This window comes from Patiria miniata, unplaced genomic scaffold (assembly GCF_015706575.1).
Source record: "Patiria miniata isolate m_02_andy unplaced genomic scaffold, ASM1570657v1 HiC_scaffold_6, whole genome shotgun sequence".
Lineage (NCBI taxonomy): Eukaryota > Metazoa > Echinodermata > Asteroidea > Valvatida > Asterinidae > Patiria > Patiria miniata.
The window spans coordinates 5,016,493-5,033,439 of record NW_024037073.1 but is presented as its reverse complement, the minus strand read 5'-3'; the positions used below and the strand labels follow the sequence as shown (position 1 = coordinate 5,033,439).

At 38.9% G+C, this 16,947-nt stretch overlaps 1 protein-coding gene across 3 annotated transcripts in view; it reads left to right on the top strand.

Moving 5' to 3' along the window:
• LOC119742632 (kinesin-like protein KIF16B) overlaps positions 1-16,947 on the top strand; it is a 76,313-nt gene that overhangs the window by 58,007 nt on the left and 1,359 nt on the right. For all 3 annotated transcript variants that reach the window (XM_038218763.1, XM_038218761.1, XM_038218762.1), the window contains 6 exons: positions 20-165; positions 1,940-2,119; positions 2,591-2,666; positions 3,985-4,098; positions 5,621-5,710; positions 7,960-8,043. In XM_038218763.1, coding sequence (XP_038074691.1) covers positions 20-165; positions 1,940-2,119; positions 2,591-2,666; positions 3,985-4,098; positions 5,621-5,710; positions 7,960-8,043 — 690 coding nt within the window. The remainder of the gene's footprint in view (positions 1-19; positions 166-1,939; positions 2,120-2,590; positions 2,667-3,984; positions 4,099-5,620; positions 5,711-7,959; positions 8,044-16,947) is intronic.

Sequence of the window (16,947 nt, the reverse complement as noted above, 5' to 3'; positions counted from 1 at the left end):
CTCTGATGACCGTTTACAGAGTCTGAAGGAGCTGGAAGAACAAACAAAAGAGAAAGAGCACGATCTGTTGCAGCAAAGAGAGGAGTTTGAACGAGAGAGACAGGCGGAGAGGGACCAGATTGAGACAGAGAGAGTGAAACTACAAGAACTTGAGAACCAGGAGAGGTCAGAGTCTTGTTTTGTGTCTCAGTTCAGAGTGGATTATTGTAGATAATTTTTAAAGGGGCCATGCAATGGGATTTTGTTTGGCACAATCCTCGAAAATGCACCTTTGTGTCCCATTAAACCTTATTTTCAACTTTCGTTTTTCCACTTTCAGGGGTGTTTTGTTGCCTTTTTTGTTTTTATGCCAATGCAAATTTCCATATTCATGAGCAAAACTGTGATGTCATTCCGGGCAGAAATCTAAAAAGTACAATAAAGAACTTTCCGTGAAATAGCTCAGCAAAAAAAGTTGCTGGAGTTTTGACTATTTTGCTGTCGTGAATTTGCTTTTGTTTGGTGATTTGTTGTTGTGTCAGTACATTGCAGTATTAAAACCAATGAGCAAACCTTTTTTTCACAAACGTTTTCAACGAACAAATTTTGGGTTCACAATTTGAACAGAAAACCTCCAAACTGAACAGTGTCTTCCTGAAATGACATCACATCAACAGTGCCCTCAGTGGTCCGGAAAAGCATGAACATTTTAAAAATGTTTACAGAAGTGCGCTTTTCAATAAAATTAACCAAAAAAGGGATGTCAAATAGTTTTCACATATTTAAGAGGAGTAGAAAGTTGCACAAAATGTGATCCTGAAAAAGAATTCATAGCATGGACCATTTAACACCTATAGATTCACACTATTTTCTCGTCTACTCGTGTTGAAGTCAACGTGGGTATGCTTTGAGTGAAACATGAGTCGGCAGTAGATTTTGGATTTTCTACCTGGGTAGAGCCTCTTAACGCTTGTCCTTGCCAGGGTTGGATTTTACCCGAGTGCTGGACCCGTGTGAAAGCCATGTTGGATTCTTGCTACAGGGTGAGTAAAAAAAAGCGGAACCCAAACACCAAAAGTTATATTTCATATTTAAACAAAAATGTAGCACCAAGAATAATAATGACTGGAAAGCCAATTTCATAAGCTACTGTTAGATGAAAAAATCCGTTCAAAGAATATCACCATTTAAACACAATGACCCTAAAACCTGTCTCGTCCAAAAAATGCGATTTCAAGAATCGTCGTCACAATTGCCTTCAAACATCATCAGCGATAAAATCTCAGTTTAAATGTTAGAAATATTCATCAAAGTCCTTTTGAAGGCCCGTCTTTTAAAAAAAGTAGATTTTATAAATCATAATTGTTTGCATAAACAGGGTTGTTAATAAAGATATTGTGTACTACAGTTGTTGATAGTTGTTGAGACAAGTATTCTGTGTCATTCTCTTTGTTGTTCCAAACAGTCAAAACACACAATAAATTGTTTTTTTTTTTAACGAGACAGGTTTTAGGGTCATTGCGTTTAACTGGTGATATTCTTTGAACAGATTGAGCAATTTCAATATTTTTTTTATCTAAAAGTAGCTTATGAAATTGGCTTTCCAGTCATTATTATTTTTGGTGCTACATATTTTTTTAAATATGAAATATATTTTTGGGGGTTTGGGTTCCGCTTTTTTTGACTCACCCTGTAGTGTAGAAAGGGTTTGCAAATTCTCTTCAGTGGTTGTGAATTCTGATGAAGAACAAGTTAAGTACTTTTTCAATGTTTGAGCATTTCACAGTGTGGGGTAGTGCAGCAATATGCAGTGATGGGGCATGATCACTGCCCAACTAGAGATTGTCAAAACACTTAACCAGTGTGCCCTCTGGCTTTAGATCACATGTGAACTGTATGAGTATATGAACACCAACTTCATGAAGTGGTTTTCAATATTTGGCAAAATCTTCGTTGACAGGATCAGCAAGCTGGTTGAGGAGACGGTCAAGAAGCGACTGTCGGAGGAGAGAAGCGAGCGAGACGAGCAGCTCCATCAGGACCATGAGCGAGATCGGCTGGAGAGAGAGAGGCAACTGGAGCAACTCAAGAGAGATCACCGGCAAGAGATGGAGCAGCTTAAGAAACAGATCAAAAACAGGTGGGAAGACAAGTGTATGAGTCCGTAGCTAGTCTGAATACAGCCTCAGAATCATTGCACTGATGGTTGATTTCGAGTCTAAGACACTGGTGTAGTCAAGTCCCTCACAAGTCCAGTCACAAGTCCAGTCACAGTGGATGTAACCGTTGATGAACAACAACAAAGGAATGCCTTTGTCATAGTTCAGTTTAATAGCTTGTGAGTTGAATTGGGACTGGAGGACTAGTGATGGACTTGTGATGGACTTGCAGGGACTTGTGATGAACTCGACTACAGAATTGGTCTGAGACCAGCCAGCAAGAATTTGATGTCATGAAACATTAGCTGCAAAAATTGCCGAAGTTGCAATGTGCTCAACTTTTCGGAAATCTCAGTGGGAAAACCTGCCGCGACGTCACAAATTCGCGTTCGCATAAATTTGCTATGAACTATGTATGAACTGGCCTTAACTGCTTGTATTTGTTTCAGCAGGAGTGATTCCTATGGGGCTGTGTCACTGCAAGGGAATGGGAACGTCAACTCACCACCAAAGAGAAGATACTCCTTTGTAAGTACTTGGAGTTTTCCCTTTTGTTTAATTCCGATGATAAACTTGAGAAATTGATCAGTATTGGGTTTAGTAGGACAAATAATGTTGAATGTGTATAAATGAGCGAAATTCTTTCACGGACATGATAGGAAATGAAAGAAAATAAAGGGATCCTAATGAGAAGTGTAGTAGTACCCGTGTTGGCTCCTAAACTCCCATTTGTGCAACAGCTGTGATCACAGGTCAGGTTGGTAGTGGTACCATACCAAAACTTCCACACACAGAAATGTAAACTGTGCACTTTTTGGTACATTCTTGGAGGCTGACTAAAAATGGTATAATGATACGTAGAAGTCTGACTGCCACTTCTCCTTAAATTATGTTTGTGTATTATGAAACATCCGTTGTGACCCCCAAAGTTAAGCTACACTTACTTGACCTTAATTATTACTGGTGGATTGGAAGATGTTTCAGGCATGCAACTGTTCCTCAGATCTGCTGATTTCCTCGTTTTTCACTTCTCATGAATGGCATTACAAATTGAAAAACCACTATAAAAAGTCTTGTTTGGTTTGGAATTTCCTGGCTTTTCTAAAGTCCCTGTTGCATGCCTGATGTTTGTTGCAGCGACTTCTTCCCAAACTCGGAAATGATATCTTAAAGGCGTATAGCATCATTTGCATAATTTTTTCAAAAAAAGTAACCTACCAAATTATTATAAAAAACTTACATGGATTAAATATCGTCCTGATACTAAACACTCCATGAAATTATTCCATCTGGCCTTGCTGTCATTTTAAGAAATCAAGAAATGTAGGTGATTTTCAATGATCAATGGACGGATTTTTTGGAAATAAGGAGTGTTATTGTTTGTGCATGGCCATGTTCACTTTTTTTTTTCAAAAAGTGTAATATCTACTGAGCTGAAATTTCAACAGGTTATAAGATGGAATTTCTTTTTTCTTTGCGTCGGGGTGATATAAATCAAATTAAGTTTTGCCCTTCACCGACGTTTAAATACTGTATACTCAGTGTGTTACCTCCCGAGTGAAAGTTGGAAACAAAAATCACTCTGCACTAGAAAGCAGGAGGTCATGGGTTCGAATCCCACACGAGTGATTTTTCCAGCTTTCACTCGGGAGGTAACACACCGAGTATACAGTGTTTAAACGTCGGTGAAGGGCAAAACCTAATTTGATTCAACAGGTTAGGTTTTCTTCTTTGGATTTTGAGTGGTGTTATTATTGGGAACAAACAAAATGCATGAAAAGCAAATGATCCTATATGCCTTTCGTTATTCGTATGATTGTTTTATTTTATTTTATTTTTTTGGCAGTCCTCACCTATCACACCACACACAGAGGTGCTGCAAGACCCAATTATTATCAGCATTCTGGGACACATGTTACGGGGCCACGGCTGGGATGCCCACTATGTCTTTGAAGTACAGGTAGGTACCAGCTCAAAACTCTCCTTGTACATTTATGTAAGTATCCATGTTACGGGGCCACTGGGGTGGTTTTTGATACGTCATACCAGCTAAGGCAGATTATTCAGAATAACTTGTAAAAATGAATATATTGTTTTATCTTCTTCCCTGTGTATGTTATTTTTTTGAGTTGCATTCTGAAAAAAGTAGATTTTCTTCTTAAATTGCTATTTTTTCTGGCAGTACAAAAGTTGTTCACTTTTGAATGAGGCATTAACAGAAAAAAAAGCCAATGTTGAGTTATGGAATAATTTTTCAACAAATTGTAATTATTTCCATCTTGGCAATAATTCAATTCTCGCATGGTAAACTTGTTCCTGCCTCCTTATCAAAACTCATAATGAAGGGACTGGGAACCGGTCTACTCGGCCCATCTCTTTCTGCACAAAAGCAACCCAAAATAAATGCTTCTGGTTGCAGCTGCCCAAAATAGAAAAAAAAGGTGGTTTTTTTTCGTGAAAATAAAACATAAAAGTTGAAAATGTGTCATCAGAAAAAAAAAATTAATTTATTGAAGAGTGCAGAGAGTACATCTTTAATTTCCTGGCCAGGCCTGAACTAGTGTTGGGAAACTTGCAGCATTGGGGGCGTGATCATTTATGTAAATCAGGCTGTAAATATTAACGTCTTTGAACAAAACGGTGGCTTCCTATTTGATACCGGTAGTCACGAGCTCGCGCGGGGGCATCACTGCGTTGCATATCTAATTAGCGATGCTTGATCACCACATGTAGCGCATATGTTTACAACCGTCATGCGAGCGCGCGCGTCTGACTGTAAACCATTTCACGACCGCTGATTGGTTCCCTAGGAAAGCCTAGGGAGAAAATAAAGGAAAATTACATGGGTACTACAGGATTCCCAAGATGCTAGTGTGAGCAGGCGCGCTAGTGTACAAGCACTAAATTCACTGTGTGGACTTCCAAACAAAAGATGTCCACATAAACCAGGTAGCAGCGACGTTGTGTGGACTTGCCCACGTCCACACAAGGGTTTCCTCTCTCTGGAAAACAGGTTTAGAGGCATTTTTGGGTTAGTTTTATTCATGGCAAAATGAAGAGAAACACTAAAGGGATTCATAGAAAAAATAGTGGGTTGAAAGTGTTTTCACAGTGTGAGTAAAATGAGTTTTTAAGAGGTTTTTCTTAATTACATAAAAACAAAGGAATGTCTACACTAGGTATGTACTAACGATCCACTGTCATTCACTAGTGTCCTGGGCCAAAACTAGGCCTGAACCAAAAACTGTCAAAGTCCTTCCATCTTACAAGCTTTTAAAATGAAGTACAAGAACGTCGTTGCTTTTTTAAGGTTCAAGCCTTGTTACTTGTGACCTTTACTTGTGAATGACTTGTGATTTGACTTGGTTTGGATATTTGTGATTTGAATTGAGACTGGATTGGACTTCATTTTTGTTATATTCATGTATTCATATATTCATGTATTTAAGTATTCATATATTCATGTATTCATATGTCAACAGATACAGGTACTGGATGAGAGGTGGCAGGTCTACCGGCGCTACTCCAAGTTCAGGGAGCTCCACGACTACATGAAACGCAAAATGCCTGCAGTAAGTGCACATCTGTATTACTAGACCTAACAATGAGCTCAATGTCATCTGCTTCTCAACATTTAATTTAAATATCACTGGGTCCCAAAGACAAGTAATAGACATGATCCATAATATTTTCTTTGAGCTACAGAGTCCTAAAAGTGCTACTCTTCAACAGCACAGTCAGCACCCGGCAGTTATAGACAAAAGAAAAAAACAAATGCATTTAGGAGCCTTCTTAAAAAATTATTTCTCGCACAAAAGCAAAAATGTCCACAATTTTTTTTTTTAAACTGTCAGTGCAAAAGAAAAATAGAATTTCCCCCCAATATTACATGGCAAATATGACGGCCGTTCTGTGATCATCTTTTGTGAGTCTCTCCCATTGTCAACAGGCCTGCTTGTCCCAAAATGAGACTTTTTTAATTTTAATTTCACCACAAGTTTAATGAATATAGGCATTTGGGCCATATAGACCTGTTGTGAGTGACAACAGTAATTTGTGTGCCTGTCTGTCTACACCTGCTTTGCCAATTTAAGTCAGTCTGGCGACAGGGATCAAAGTCCTGTCAGTGATAGATACATGGAGTACAGATACAATTCGTGTACCTTTTGAAAAGGCCATTTCACTAATGACCAGATAGACCTTACCTGAGCCACAAACATCTTTTTGCCTTCTTATAACATGCAAGCTACGGGGTGAAGTGGTGTTTACCACTGTGGGGTGCATTTTGATTGATATCATGCCATGTTGTTTTGTTGATATGTTTTGCAAATAGCCTTAAAGGGCCACTATGACCTGAAATTCCCGAAAATTTCATGTTTTGGATTGTTTACTTTCCTATTTCAAACATCTGGTTGAAAGGAAACCAACCCAATGTCTTACCTTTTCCCGAGAAAAGAAAAGAAAAAACCCGGTTGTTTACATCGGCCATAACGGTGTACGAATACGTTTTTCCTGTCGTTTTCAGTCAATGTGCGATATACGCTGTGTGTGTCGATTGTAACACACGAGCACCGTGCACGCGAACAGCGGTGACCAATCACCAATGCACAAAATGTGGTTTCTTACACATCCGCAAAAGGTGAACACTTTATGGATGAAATCACAACTAGCACCCAAAGCAGTTCAACTTTTTGTCTCGCAAAAGTGGACCCAAATAACACAAAAACGTCCAGTTTTTGAAGAATAGTTGTGTGGATGTTTATATCCTACTTTAAAAAAAAAAAATTCTTTCTGATTAACATCATTTCGTTCAAAGCGCATTTTGTAGCCCAATTGGGGTGTGCCAGGATGCAGTATCCCTTTAAAAGCCCTCAGGGTTATTTGCACATAAGAATCTGGGAACCTACCAACCAAACTATTTAGAGATCTTTCCTCAAAGTAGGTGTATGTAACTATAGAACTGATACCAAACACGCTGCGGTAATAATCCGGATTGATAAACTTTTATGAACTGAGGCTTATAAGGTTGCAGACCAGTAAATAGAATGGCATAGACTTCAGAGATAACTACGTGCACTTCAAGGTGTGTGAGACACACATCAACTTAAAGCTTATTTCATCATCTTTCATTTTCTGTTCAATTTTTGGGGGGTTAGCCAATGACTTTTGGAAGAAAATTCCATCCAAAGATGCTCACCCCTACACGCAGTCCTGAAGCCCATCACCATTTTGAAAAAGAGCCATTTAAGGGCTTAATTTCATTACAAATGTCACAGAAATACGAGCTTGCTGTCCTCTGCATGGCTTGCACCCTTCTTTTTTACAAACCCTCAAGTTCATGGCCCTCACAATGCTCCTGATGACGAGCAGAGCACATTGTTCGAAACGTCGAGTTAAACCAACCGGTTCTTCTCAGAACCACACAACTCACTAAGAGTTATCATTCACATGGTGTTACCCAAACCTCCAATTCAGTGCTCTAATACCTCAGAATGTGAGGGCATGCAAATCGTGATTTGCCTATTAACTGGCCTGCACCCATAATGAAGAGGGGGGGGGGGTGTTCCAGTGGAGAATCCAGGTTTTTCTGAAGTGGGTGGGTTGGTTGGGGTGTTAAAGTTCAAGATTTTTCAGGGATGGGAGAGTGGTAGAGGGGGGGAGTGGGGATGGGGCGTTGAAGTCAGTGACTGAAAGACACAAAAAGCCTGAAGCAATCTGTCTGTCTATTGAGGTTTGCAGTATAGAGTGATGACATATACATATACATTTTTATAAATTTTTTGAAGTGTGTGTTTGAAATGATCGCTTGATTTTCCTGCAGATCGGCCTGTTGAACTTTCCTCCTAAGAGGCTGTTCACCAACTGGTCTGAGAAGGCCATCACCAAGCGCAGGGCAGACCTTGAGGTAAGATTCATATAACCTCTGCATTTTCAATCTTAATCTCAATTCTGTCTTATGAATTTGGATCTATGCATTGTTGAACCCCATGCATAAACACTCGAGGGCACCTTGTGAACAATCCTAAGGATGCAGCTCCCGATTTCATGAAACTCTTCGTAACTTACGATGCATCGCAGCGCTGCGACGCGTCGTATCTCTACGATGCGTCGCAGCTGCGACGTGTCCTGCGATCCATTTCACAAAATACGTCGTAAGTGCAACGCGTTGTAGATGTATTTAAAGCATAACTCGGTGACTGTTTTATGTATTTAGTCAGCGTACAGTAAATAATCCTCTGATATTCAACAAAGAATTGTCGGATCTCAGCTCGAAATTTGTTAAAACAAAATGGCGGCCGTGCGATGCAATTTTGAAGGAAAACAAGCTGTCAGTGGACTGTATAGCTATTTTAAAATTTGAACTGCAATAATTCCAGTCTAATTCATAATTATTCAACGAAATTTCTATTTACAACTTTACACACATTGCCTCTGTATTATAATCTCGTTTGGGTGATGTTTATGGCATAAAACTGGCTAAGAAAAGGACTCTTCTTATTTTGCGATGACCACCAGACACATCGTAACTTACGCGTTCAACTCATCCCATGTTTCGTGAAATGGATGATACGATGCGTCGCGAGTTGCGACATGTTACACCTCGTAACTCGAGTTGTGACGCGTTGCAGCGCTTCGTGAAATCGGGTGCAGACCAGTAAATAAATTCCCTTAGACACACATGATAACTACCCCTGCCTAAAAAATCAGGACAAATACACCCAACTCTCCAGGGTCTTCAAAACAAGTATCAAATGAAATAGGGTTGCTAAAATAGGGAAAAGATATCTTTCTTGTTTACAAAGACGACATTTTAATTATTATACAAAACACATTCTAAAGATTCCACAAAATTCAAATGAAATTCAACCACGGTATAACAAAACAATGACATAATTTGTTACAGTGTAGGAGAAGTTGATTGTGCCATGCGTCCTCAATATGTTAAAACAAAAAATTGTCACAAATCTTAGAAGAAAATAGATCACATCATTGCAGTGTCACCTTAATTCTTGCAAGGTTTTCTGCTGGTCATTCAAAGAATGCTCTTACACGGAGTTGCGGGGCACACACTTAGACTGTTAATCATTAATCTTTGAATGATGTTGTTGGCTATTAATGCACTAACCAGTGCAGAATTGATGTTGATTGTTCTGTGATTGTGTGCTTGCCCTGCTTGTCTTGTATGTCCGTTCCATCTTTTGTCACGTCTTAATTTGTTTGTTTCAGGTCTACTCTCTGATATTGTTGGGCTTTTAACAGATTGACCCTCAAGTCGGTTGGTTGGATGTTGATCGAGTTATTTTGTTAATGCATGTTGCTTTTTGGCTTTTTCGGCACATTGCCGAAACAGCCTTTGTTTTCGTTAAGATTTTTTTGTTGTTGTCATTTTGCCCATAGCATTTCTACACGTTTTTTGGGGCACTTTGGGCATTAAAATCAATACCATTGCCTTTTTTTACCTGGCACACACTTAGACGAGCACCCACAGATGTGTGCTGAACATTGACATCATCACGTGTCACGTGACGTCACAATAAGCGTGCATATTTTGAAGGCCTATATCTCCAGAACTATAGGTCCGATTGGATTGAAACTTGCTATGTACCGGGTACCTAGACCATGATGTGTTATGGATGAAAATTGAAGCGACTTCATCATGACGTCATCACGTGCCACGTGACATCACATTAAAAGTGCATTTTTCTATTGCCAGTATCGGCAGTTCAATTGGTCTGATAAGGTATGTACCTAAGCCGGGATGTGTTATAGTTGAAAAGTGAAGTGATGCCATGATGACGTCATCAAATGAAATATTACGTCATCTTAAAGGTTAATATTTATAAGCCTATATCTACGGACTATTGGCACTACTATGCGACTTTCTACTGATCTATGTCCCATCAGTCTACAACATAACATAGAAATACAACAAATTGCCGAAACAGCTATGTGTTTGTCCACAAACATAAATCTAGTTGTCAAATTGTGTTTTGCAGTTACATTTTGGGGCTTTTCCCGTCACTGTTACATGTGATGATTTTATACTTCGGATGCACTCCTCAATTCAATCGTCCTCCAAGAGTAATCATGAATAGCAAAATACCTACCCTACAAATAAAAAATCATTTGAAGTTCATTCTTAATGATACTTCAATTACAAACTTAAAGAAGGCCAAATAAAAAAAAAACAGACAAAGATGTTGAGCGTCCTGCCTTTTAAAAAAAAAAGGAACGACCACCTTTGTTTCCCCCAAAATGGCCGCCCAACCCATTTTCCAAATGACCGGCCGGGCTATTATTTAAGACGGCCGCCAGCTTTTTTTTGTTTGAAATGGCCGCCACTTGGACTCAGGAAATGACATACCAGCTTTTTGAGTCTAAAAGTACGACCCTTTTTTCCCCTCGAAAAAGATCATTAAATATATCATTTTTTCGGGCTTTTGTTTTTCAATTAAAAAAAAGGAGACGACCTCCAAAAAGGAAGCGGGCGGGGATGCTTAACATAATTTTTTTTATATTTTGCCTAACAGGGATACAGAAAAAATAGACTTTTGCCCTGTTTTCTTTTTTTCTTCTTTACTTCTTCTTCTCTTTTCTTTATCTGTCTAGTTGTCTTGTCTTAATGTCTGCTCTCATTTCCCTTTCCGTTTAGCATTTTTCTAAATTTTCGATAATTTTGTTTAAACTGTCATTTTGATCTTAGTAAACAAACATGTACTTTGATATGTATTGTAATTTGCAAATGTATGCCTGATATTACATGTATCCTATGCATTAATAAATGAATTATTAAATGTAATTACAAAAAGATACACTAGATGTTAAAGCTATGATGAAATTGCACATTTTTTTTCTGACTACTATGGTGCATGTATTAACAAAATAAAACGAAATTATTTTAAATTTAAGCACTGAAATTGCTATTCTGTTTTAAACCACATGTATAATGCAAAAGAAAATTGTTTAATCTTCAAATATTTAAAATCTATTTAAAAAAAACATGATGATGTCAGAAAAAAACGAAGATCAGAACAAAAACAAATGATTTTCTAAAAAATGGAGGCTTTTTTGAAAAGCCAATTGTAACTTAGGCCAAAAAGGGAATATTATGGAATACACATTTTATAACAATTTGTCCCCTCAAAATCAGTTTTGTCTTCGTTTTAGTGTAAAAATATATCTTCTTTGAAAAATAAATTCAACCAACTTTTGGGGCATTTTACTATTGTTCATGTCGGGTGTATCATCAAGTTTCCAAGCTTTGCAGTGTTTGTCCAAACTCCTTGTAAGCCTCCCTTGAATTGTGACTAAAATCGTCTCAGAGGCAGAGGGGAAACTAGAGCCAAGTTTTACTGTGATACCACACCCAAAGAACGTGTGCACAACAACTGAGTAACAACTTTCCTGTTTTGTATATTCTCATTATCCGCTTTAAATAGAAATTTATAACTAGCATCTCCCTGATGATGCACTCAAAAATAGAATACAAATCATACAAGGCACGGGTACATTTATCTTTCCAAGCAACAATTACAATGAGAATTGATTTCTTTCCAAACCTCTTTGATTTGGTACCGGTATCAATCAAAGAAATATGTTACCAGTCACAACGGTTTGCGAGGCAAATGTTTAATAGCGACAGCATGATGATACCATGCTTTGCAGGGTTTGGCGTAGCTCCCGGTTCCTCCAGTAATAAATGATTACATTCAGCCAGCAGTTGGTAAAGAAGCCAGTTTGTGCCACTGTAAGCCAATTATGAGATATTTGTATGTCGATGGCAAATAACAGTAGTGCAACAAATGCAGGGGTCCAGCAGATGAACACTGCGCCAGTTATCAGGAACACGGTCGTGGCAGACTTGGTGCCGATTGGCCGCCGAGTGTTCTGTTCGTCCAGAGAGTTCCCGACAGGATATTGAGCAGCGATGCGCCGGGCCTGGCGTCGGGCAACTATGAGAATGCGGACATAAACTATTAGGATGATCCCAGTTGAAAGGGCAAATATACAGTAGTAGGCAAAGAAGCACATCCTGCAAGGGAAGACGCAAAGACCTGTGTCGTCTACTTCACTTTTCATCAGTATCCCAAACCAGATGATATACACCATGAAAGTTGCCGCCCACACAGAACCGATCATGACTTTTGCCACCCTTGGTGTCATCAAACTTGGGTAGCGCAGCGGATGGATGATGGCGATATAACGATCAACCGTTAAAAGGATGAGAGAAAGGCAACTCAGAGTATAAAACGTCGGGATCACGATGCCTGATACTGTACAAAGAAAACCTCCCAACACCCATGTGTAATGATATATTAAATCAAGCAACAGTGGTAGTGCAACAAAAATCCCGGTGCAGAGATCAGAAGTGGTTAGCGAAGCCATAAACAACTTGGTCGTCTCCTGAATGCCGCTGGCACGGTGCAGAACAAGAAGGCAAAGTGGGTTGAGAACGACGATCAGAAGGATCGTCAGAGCCAAGAAAACGCTGCCTATAATAACAAGCCACTCTGTAGAATCCACTGTTGGCGTTTCAGTGGTCCATCCGAGTGTCTCATTAACGGGAGAGTTCATATTTGTCACGTTCATCTCCTACCAAATGCTAGTCTGTTTAATGACACTCTTCGTAGGTTGGGCAGTGGGGATGCACGAGTGTTATCATCTGTGTATGCCAGCAAAAGTCGTCACTGTAGTCGTTTACTGTAGATGGAAAGGTTGGTTATTAAACCAAGCAAATACCACACAAAAAGGGTTGTATTAATCAAAACTAGCATTGCTGGGAAGTTGCAGCAAATAGAAAGAGTATTTTACTTTGGAGTAAAGCAAATACTTGTATCCATGTGAATCAATGTTTTCTTTTACTCTGAAACGTTCACTGGACTGGTAGAGTTGAAACTGCTTCATACTGCTGGATTTAAAAAAAAAATAGTTTCTCTTTTGTGCAAGGAAGAAACACACAAAGGCGGCTACATGAAATGATTCAATTGTAATTAGAAATCAGAATGTCAGAATTGTGGTTTTTAAATAAGAATATAATATGCATGGATACCAAACGACCTGGGAATTAGCTTTCGACCCCTCGAGTAATAATTCATTCTAGGCTATACGTGGTATGCATTCATGGATTCAGACACATGAACCATACCGAGCGAGACACGTATTGCATAAGTGCCAGGTGTAAATATATACATCCTACTGATTCTTAGCCAATCAGAGTGTTCTGTCCAATTTGGTAGCAATTCTCATACGTTGTCCAAAAAGCTGAAAACAGATTATTCAAGTCTGTGATTGGAATCAAAGCACATGCATCTTGTGGTCGAGGATGTACATCATATCCCTGCACACTGGAACGGTATGCTGTATGTCTTAATATCCTCCCGGCGCAATGCGGTGCATGCGTGCGTCAATAAAACCTTCCAATTACCGACTTGATTCAAGTCTATGATGAAGAAAATTTGTCTGCAGTCATGTAATGCAACCAAGTAATTTTGTTAAAGCTGAAACTCGAGGTTAAATGATATTAAAGAAAAACACACTGCTCAGTTTCAATCCTAGGTAGGGGCTAGTTCACATTTTGTTTATTGCATAAATACAAGAAAGGAGGATTTAGCATGTGAAAGATCTGGAAAGCATTACCTTGTAATTCCAATCAGAGAGATGTAGGAGACAAAAGAGAAACTATTGTCACAAATCATTTGGCTGCGCACTCATAGCCCAACAGCATGAGGCAGTTGCTACCGCGCTGAATGTTTCACTGTAAAGGAAAAAAGTTTGAGATAGATTGATGCATGTTTTTTTTCCGTTAATGTTTTTACTCCAAACGAAATGCTTTTGCCCAATACATGTATTACCCAATGGGCCTGATTTAGCCCATTCATTGGTGCTACAGGGTAATCCTATACGATAGCACTGCCCAGCTTCCTTCAACAGTGTACAACCAGTCTGAGTCACAAATGACGGTCAGTCAGTCGACTGATCGGTCGGTTGGTTGGTCGATCACACCCAGAAATATCTTACAAAGTAAATTTTAAACAGGTTAGCCTAATTAAAAAGGAAACAAACAGGTGAACAAAATGTTCCAGGTTATACATAAAATCATAGTTTTTTCTGTTTGTAAATAACAAAATGTGTCTAATTCTCACATCAATCATTTTATATGAAAAAAAATCTATTTTACTTTTCATTAGGCCAAAAAAAAGAAGTCTTCGGTTTCTGGTATGCGCGCGCGTCGCCGTAGCCATGCGCGTCGGCAAAATGAAAATTTTTTTTTTTCAATGAAAGATGATGTCTCAAAACGCCAAACTCACTGGTTAGACTGGAATCCTGCTGCTGCACAATTTTAACGTGTTTTTAGATGGGGTTATGGTCGAGAATAAGCTTTATGTGGCCTCTCTGGACTCCCATATATTTGCTCTAAGTTTAGTCGGACACCATTTGCAGTCATCAGCCGACATTTGAAGCAAAAAAAACAGGTAAAAAAAAAAAAAAAGCCGCGTCGCCGCACCACTTTTTGGGCAAGCTCCATACCAGAAACCGGAGACTTTTTTTTTTGGCCTTACATTGCTTTTTTTCTCGCTTGTTTGTATGGTTGAGTTAAATGATAACTCTTCAAGTAACACATTGATAACATTTCATTAAAGCAGCTATTTCTAAATATTTCTGTACAGCACCATAGTACATTTCCCAGATCTTTTAAACCCTAAATTCTCCTTTCTTCTATTTATGCAATACAAAAACAAATTTGCTGACATCTTGCATAAATGTGATTGGAAATTAAGTATCTATTTCCAGTTGTACATTACAGACATACTTTTTCTCTTGTGCTGATAACATTTCATAAATGCAGCCATTTTTTTTGCACAGAAATAGTTGCCTCCCCTTTTTTCAAATATGCGTACCCAACCTTGAAATGTGACCAGTATCTACTTCAAATCTGAATCATTCACTCTTTTTAACTCCAAAAAAATTAAAGCAAATGCAAATATTTTAGCACTAAGTAAAAGCATTTGCTCCATATTTTATCATGATTCACAAAGATGCAGTTGCTTTTGAACAAAATGATGTAAAAGCAGTATGCTAGTTCGTTATTCGTACAGCCCAATAACAAAAGCTCCATTTACAATCTCACTAGCAACCACAGTCGGCTTGGCGATCTACCAATTGTCATGGTCTTCCATGCAGGAGGATAACTCGTTATCTTTATCAAGCCCCGTGTTTCTCTGAAGCACACTACAAAGCTGATTTCTCTGCCTTACCTTGTCAATAAGTGCCGTGTATAATGGTTCCCAAACCACAAGCCAGCTCACAGTGATTTTGCACTGAAGATGAGAGCACTCCTCTAAAAACAGTCTCCGTAAGGCAAACTCATCTCCGTAGAACACTGAACAAAGGCCAACTCAATTTTGCGTATCTAACTACCCGTTAATTGTATGATAAAACCAATTATATAACTGACAAACAGATCCTTGTCATTTGATTGGTGAAACTCACATCACGTGACATTGGTTATTGCTCCCATTCACGCCAGGGCTCAAAAAGTCCCATTCGCCCATGGGGAATGGGAAATACTGTTCAACAGTTACAATCATTCTTGTTCCATTACGCGGTATTTGTGTGCAAATGCATGCTAGTATGCGCGTTCAGCGTTGCGCGTAGCGCGTATTGTTCCAAAGAGCCAGCACTACAGAGTTGGGTTCAAACATTTTCGTGAAGGGGTGGTTTGAAAGAGAGAAATACATTTTCCACCAATTTTGTATTGAAATAAAAGTTCAAATATATCAAATGACAAAGATCTATATGTCAGTTATATAAAACAAATATTGAGTGGCTTTAAATTGTGAAATGGGAGGAATATTATCGCTTGGTAAAAAACTGGACTTTTCCAGTTCACTCGGCTTCGCCTCGTGAAATGGAAAAGTCCAGATTTTACCTTGCGATAATATTCCTCCCATTTCACTCTAAGCCACCCAATACTTGTATATTAAACTTGCTGTCCAAAGAGGGAGGCTGGCACGTTTCCTGCCATTTCAGGAAAAGCCCTGCCGATATTTTTAATCAGTGATGTCAGGCAGTTGAGTGATGGGCTTAATATAAGGGAACAGAATTGACCAAAAGGAGGATCCTTGGATCTGACAGGATAGATTTTTTTTGATGGCATTAGCGTTATTTACTTTTGGGGGGGGGGGATTGTTTTGTCATTTATCAATCAATTAATTTTCTGGGAAGTTGACCTGTTTGGAGTATCAACAACTTTCATGCATTATAAGATCCACCTTTCCCCCATTTGTTTGTTTAAACTTTAATGGTCAAGGTTTTTATTGACACACAGGTATGAGGAGGGCAGACCAGTGCATGTCAGAGCTTTTCATGTCTATCAGGAAAGTTGCAATGATTCAATTCATTTCATATGTTTTTTTTTCACTTATTGGACAACAACACATGCCCCTCTCTAATGGTATTGAATGCTCCAGACCTGCACATCATATGCAAGAGCACGCATGTCGGGCTTCAATCACAGTCAAGGCTGTGATTGTTCAAATTGTCTCACTATGGAGCTCCTCTCCTGTATGTTGTTTTCACAGTTGATCTTGATCTGTCCCAGTTTAAGCATTCTACTTGGAAGTATTTTTCCTTTTTAATATATTTTCTTTTCTATTCCTACTTTGTGTTGCCCTCACCTTGAGCGGCCCTTTATACAGTTCGCGTCGGAGGACGTGATAACAGGAACTGACTGGTTTTTATACACAGGCACAGCTGATGGGTTAAAACGTCAAGATTGCCTCGACTTGCCTCCTGCTGACGTCTGAGC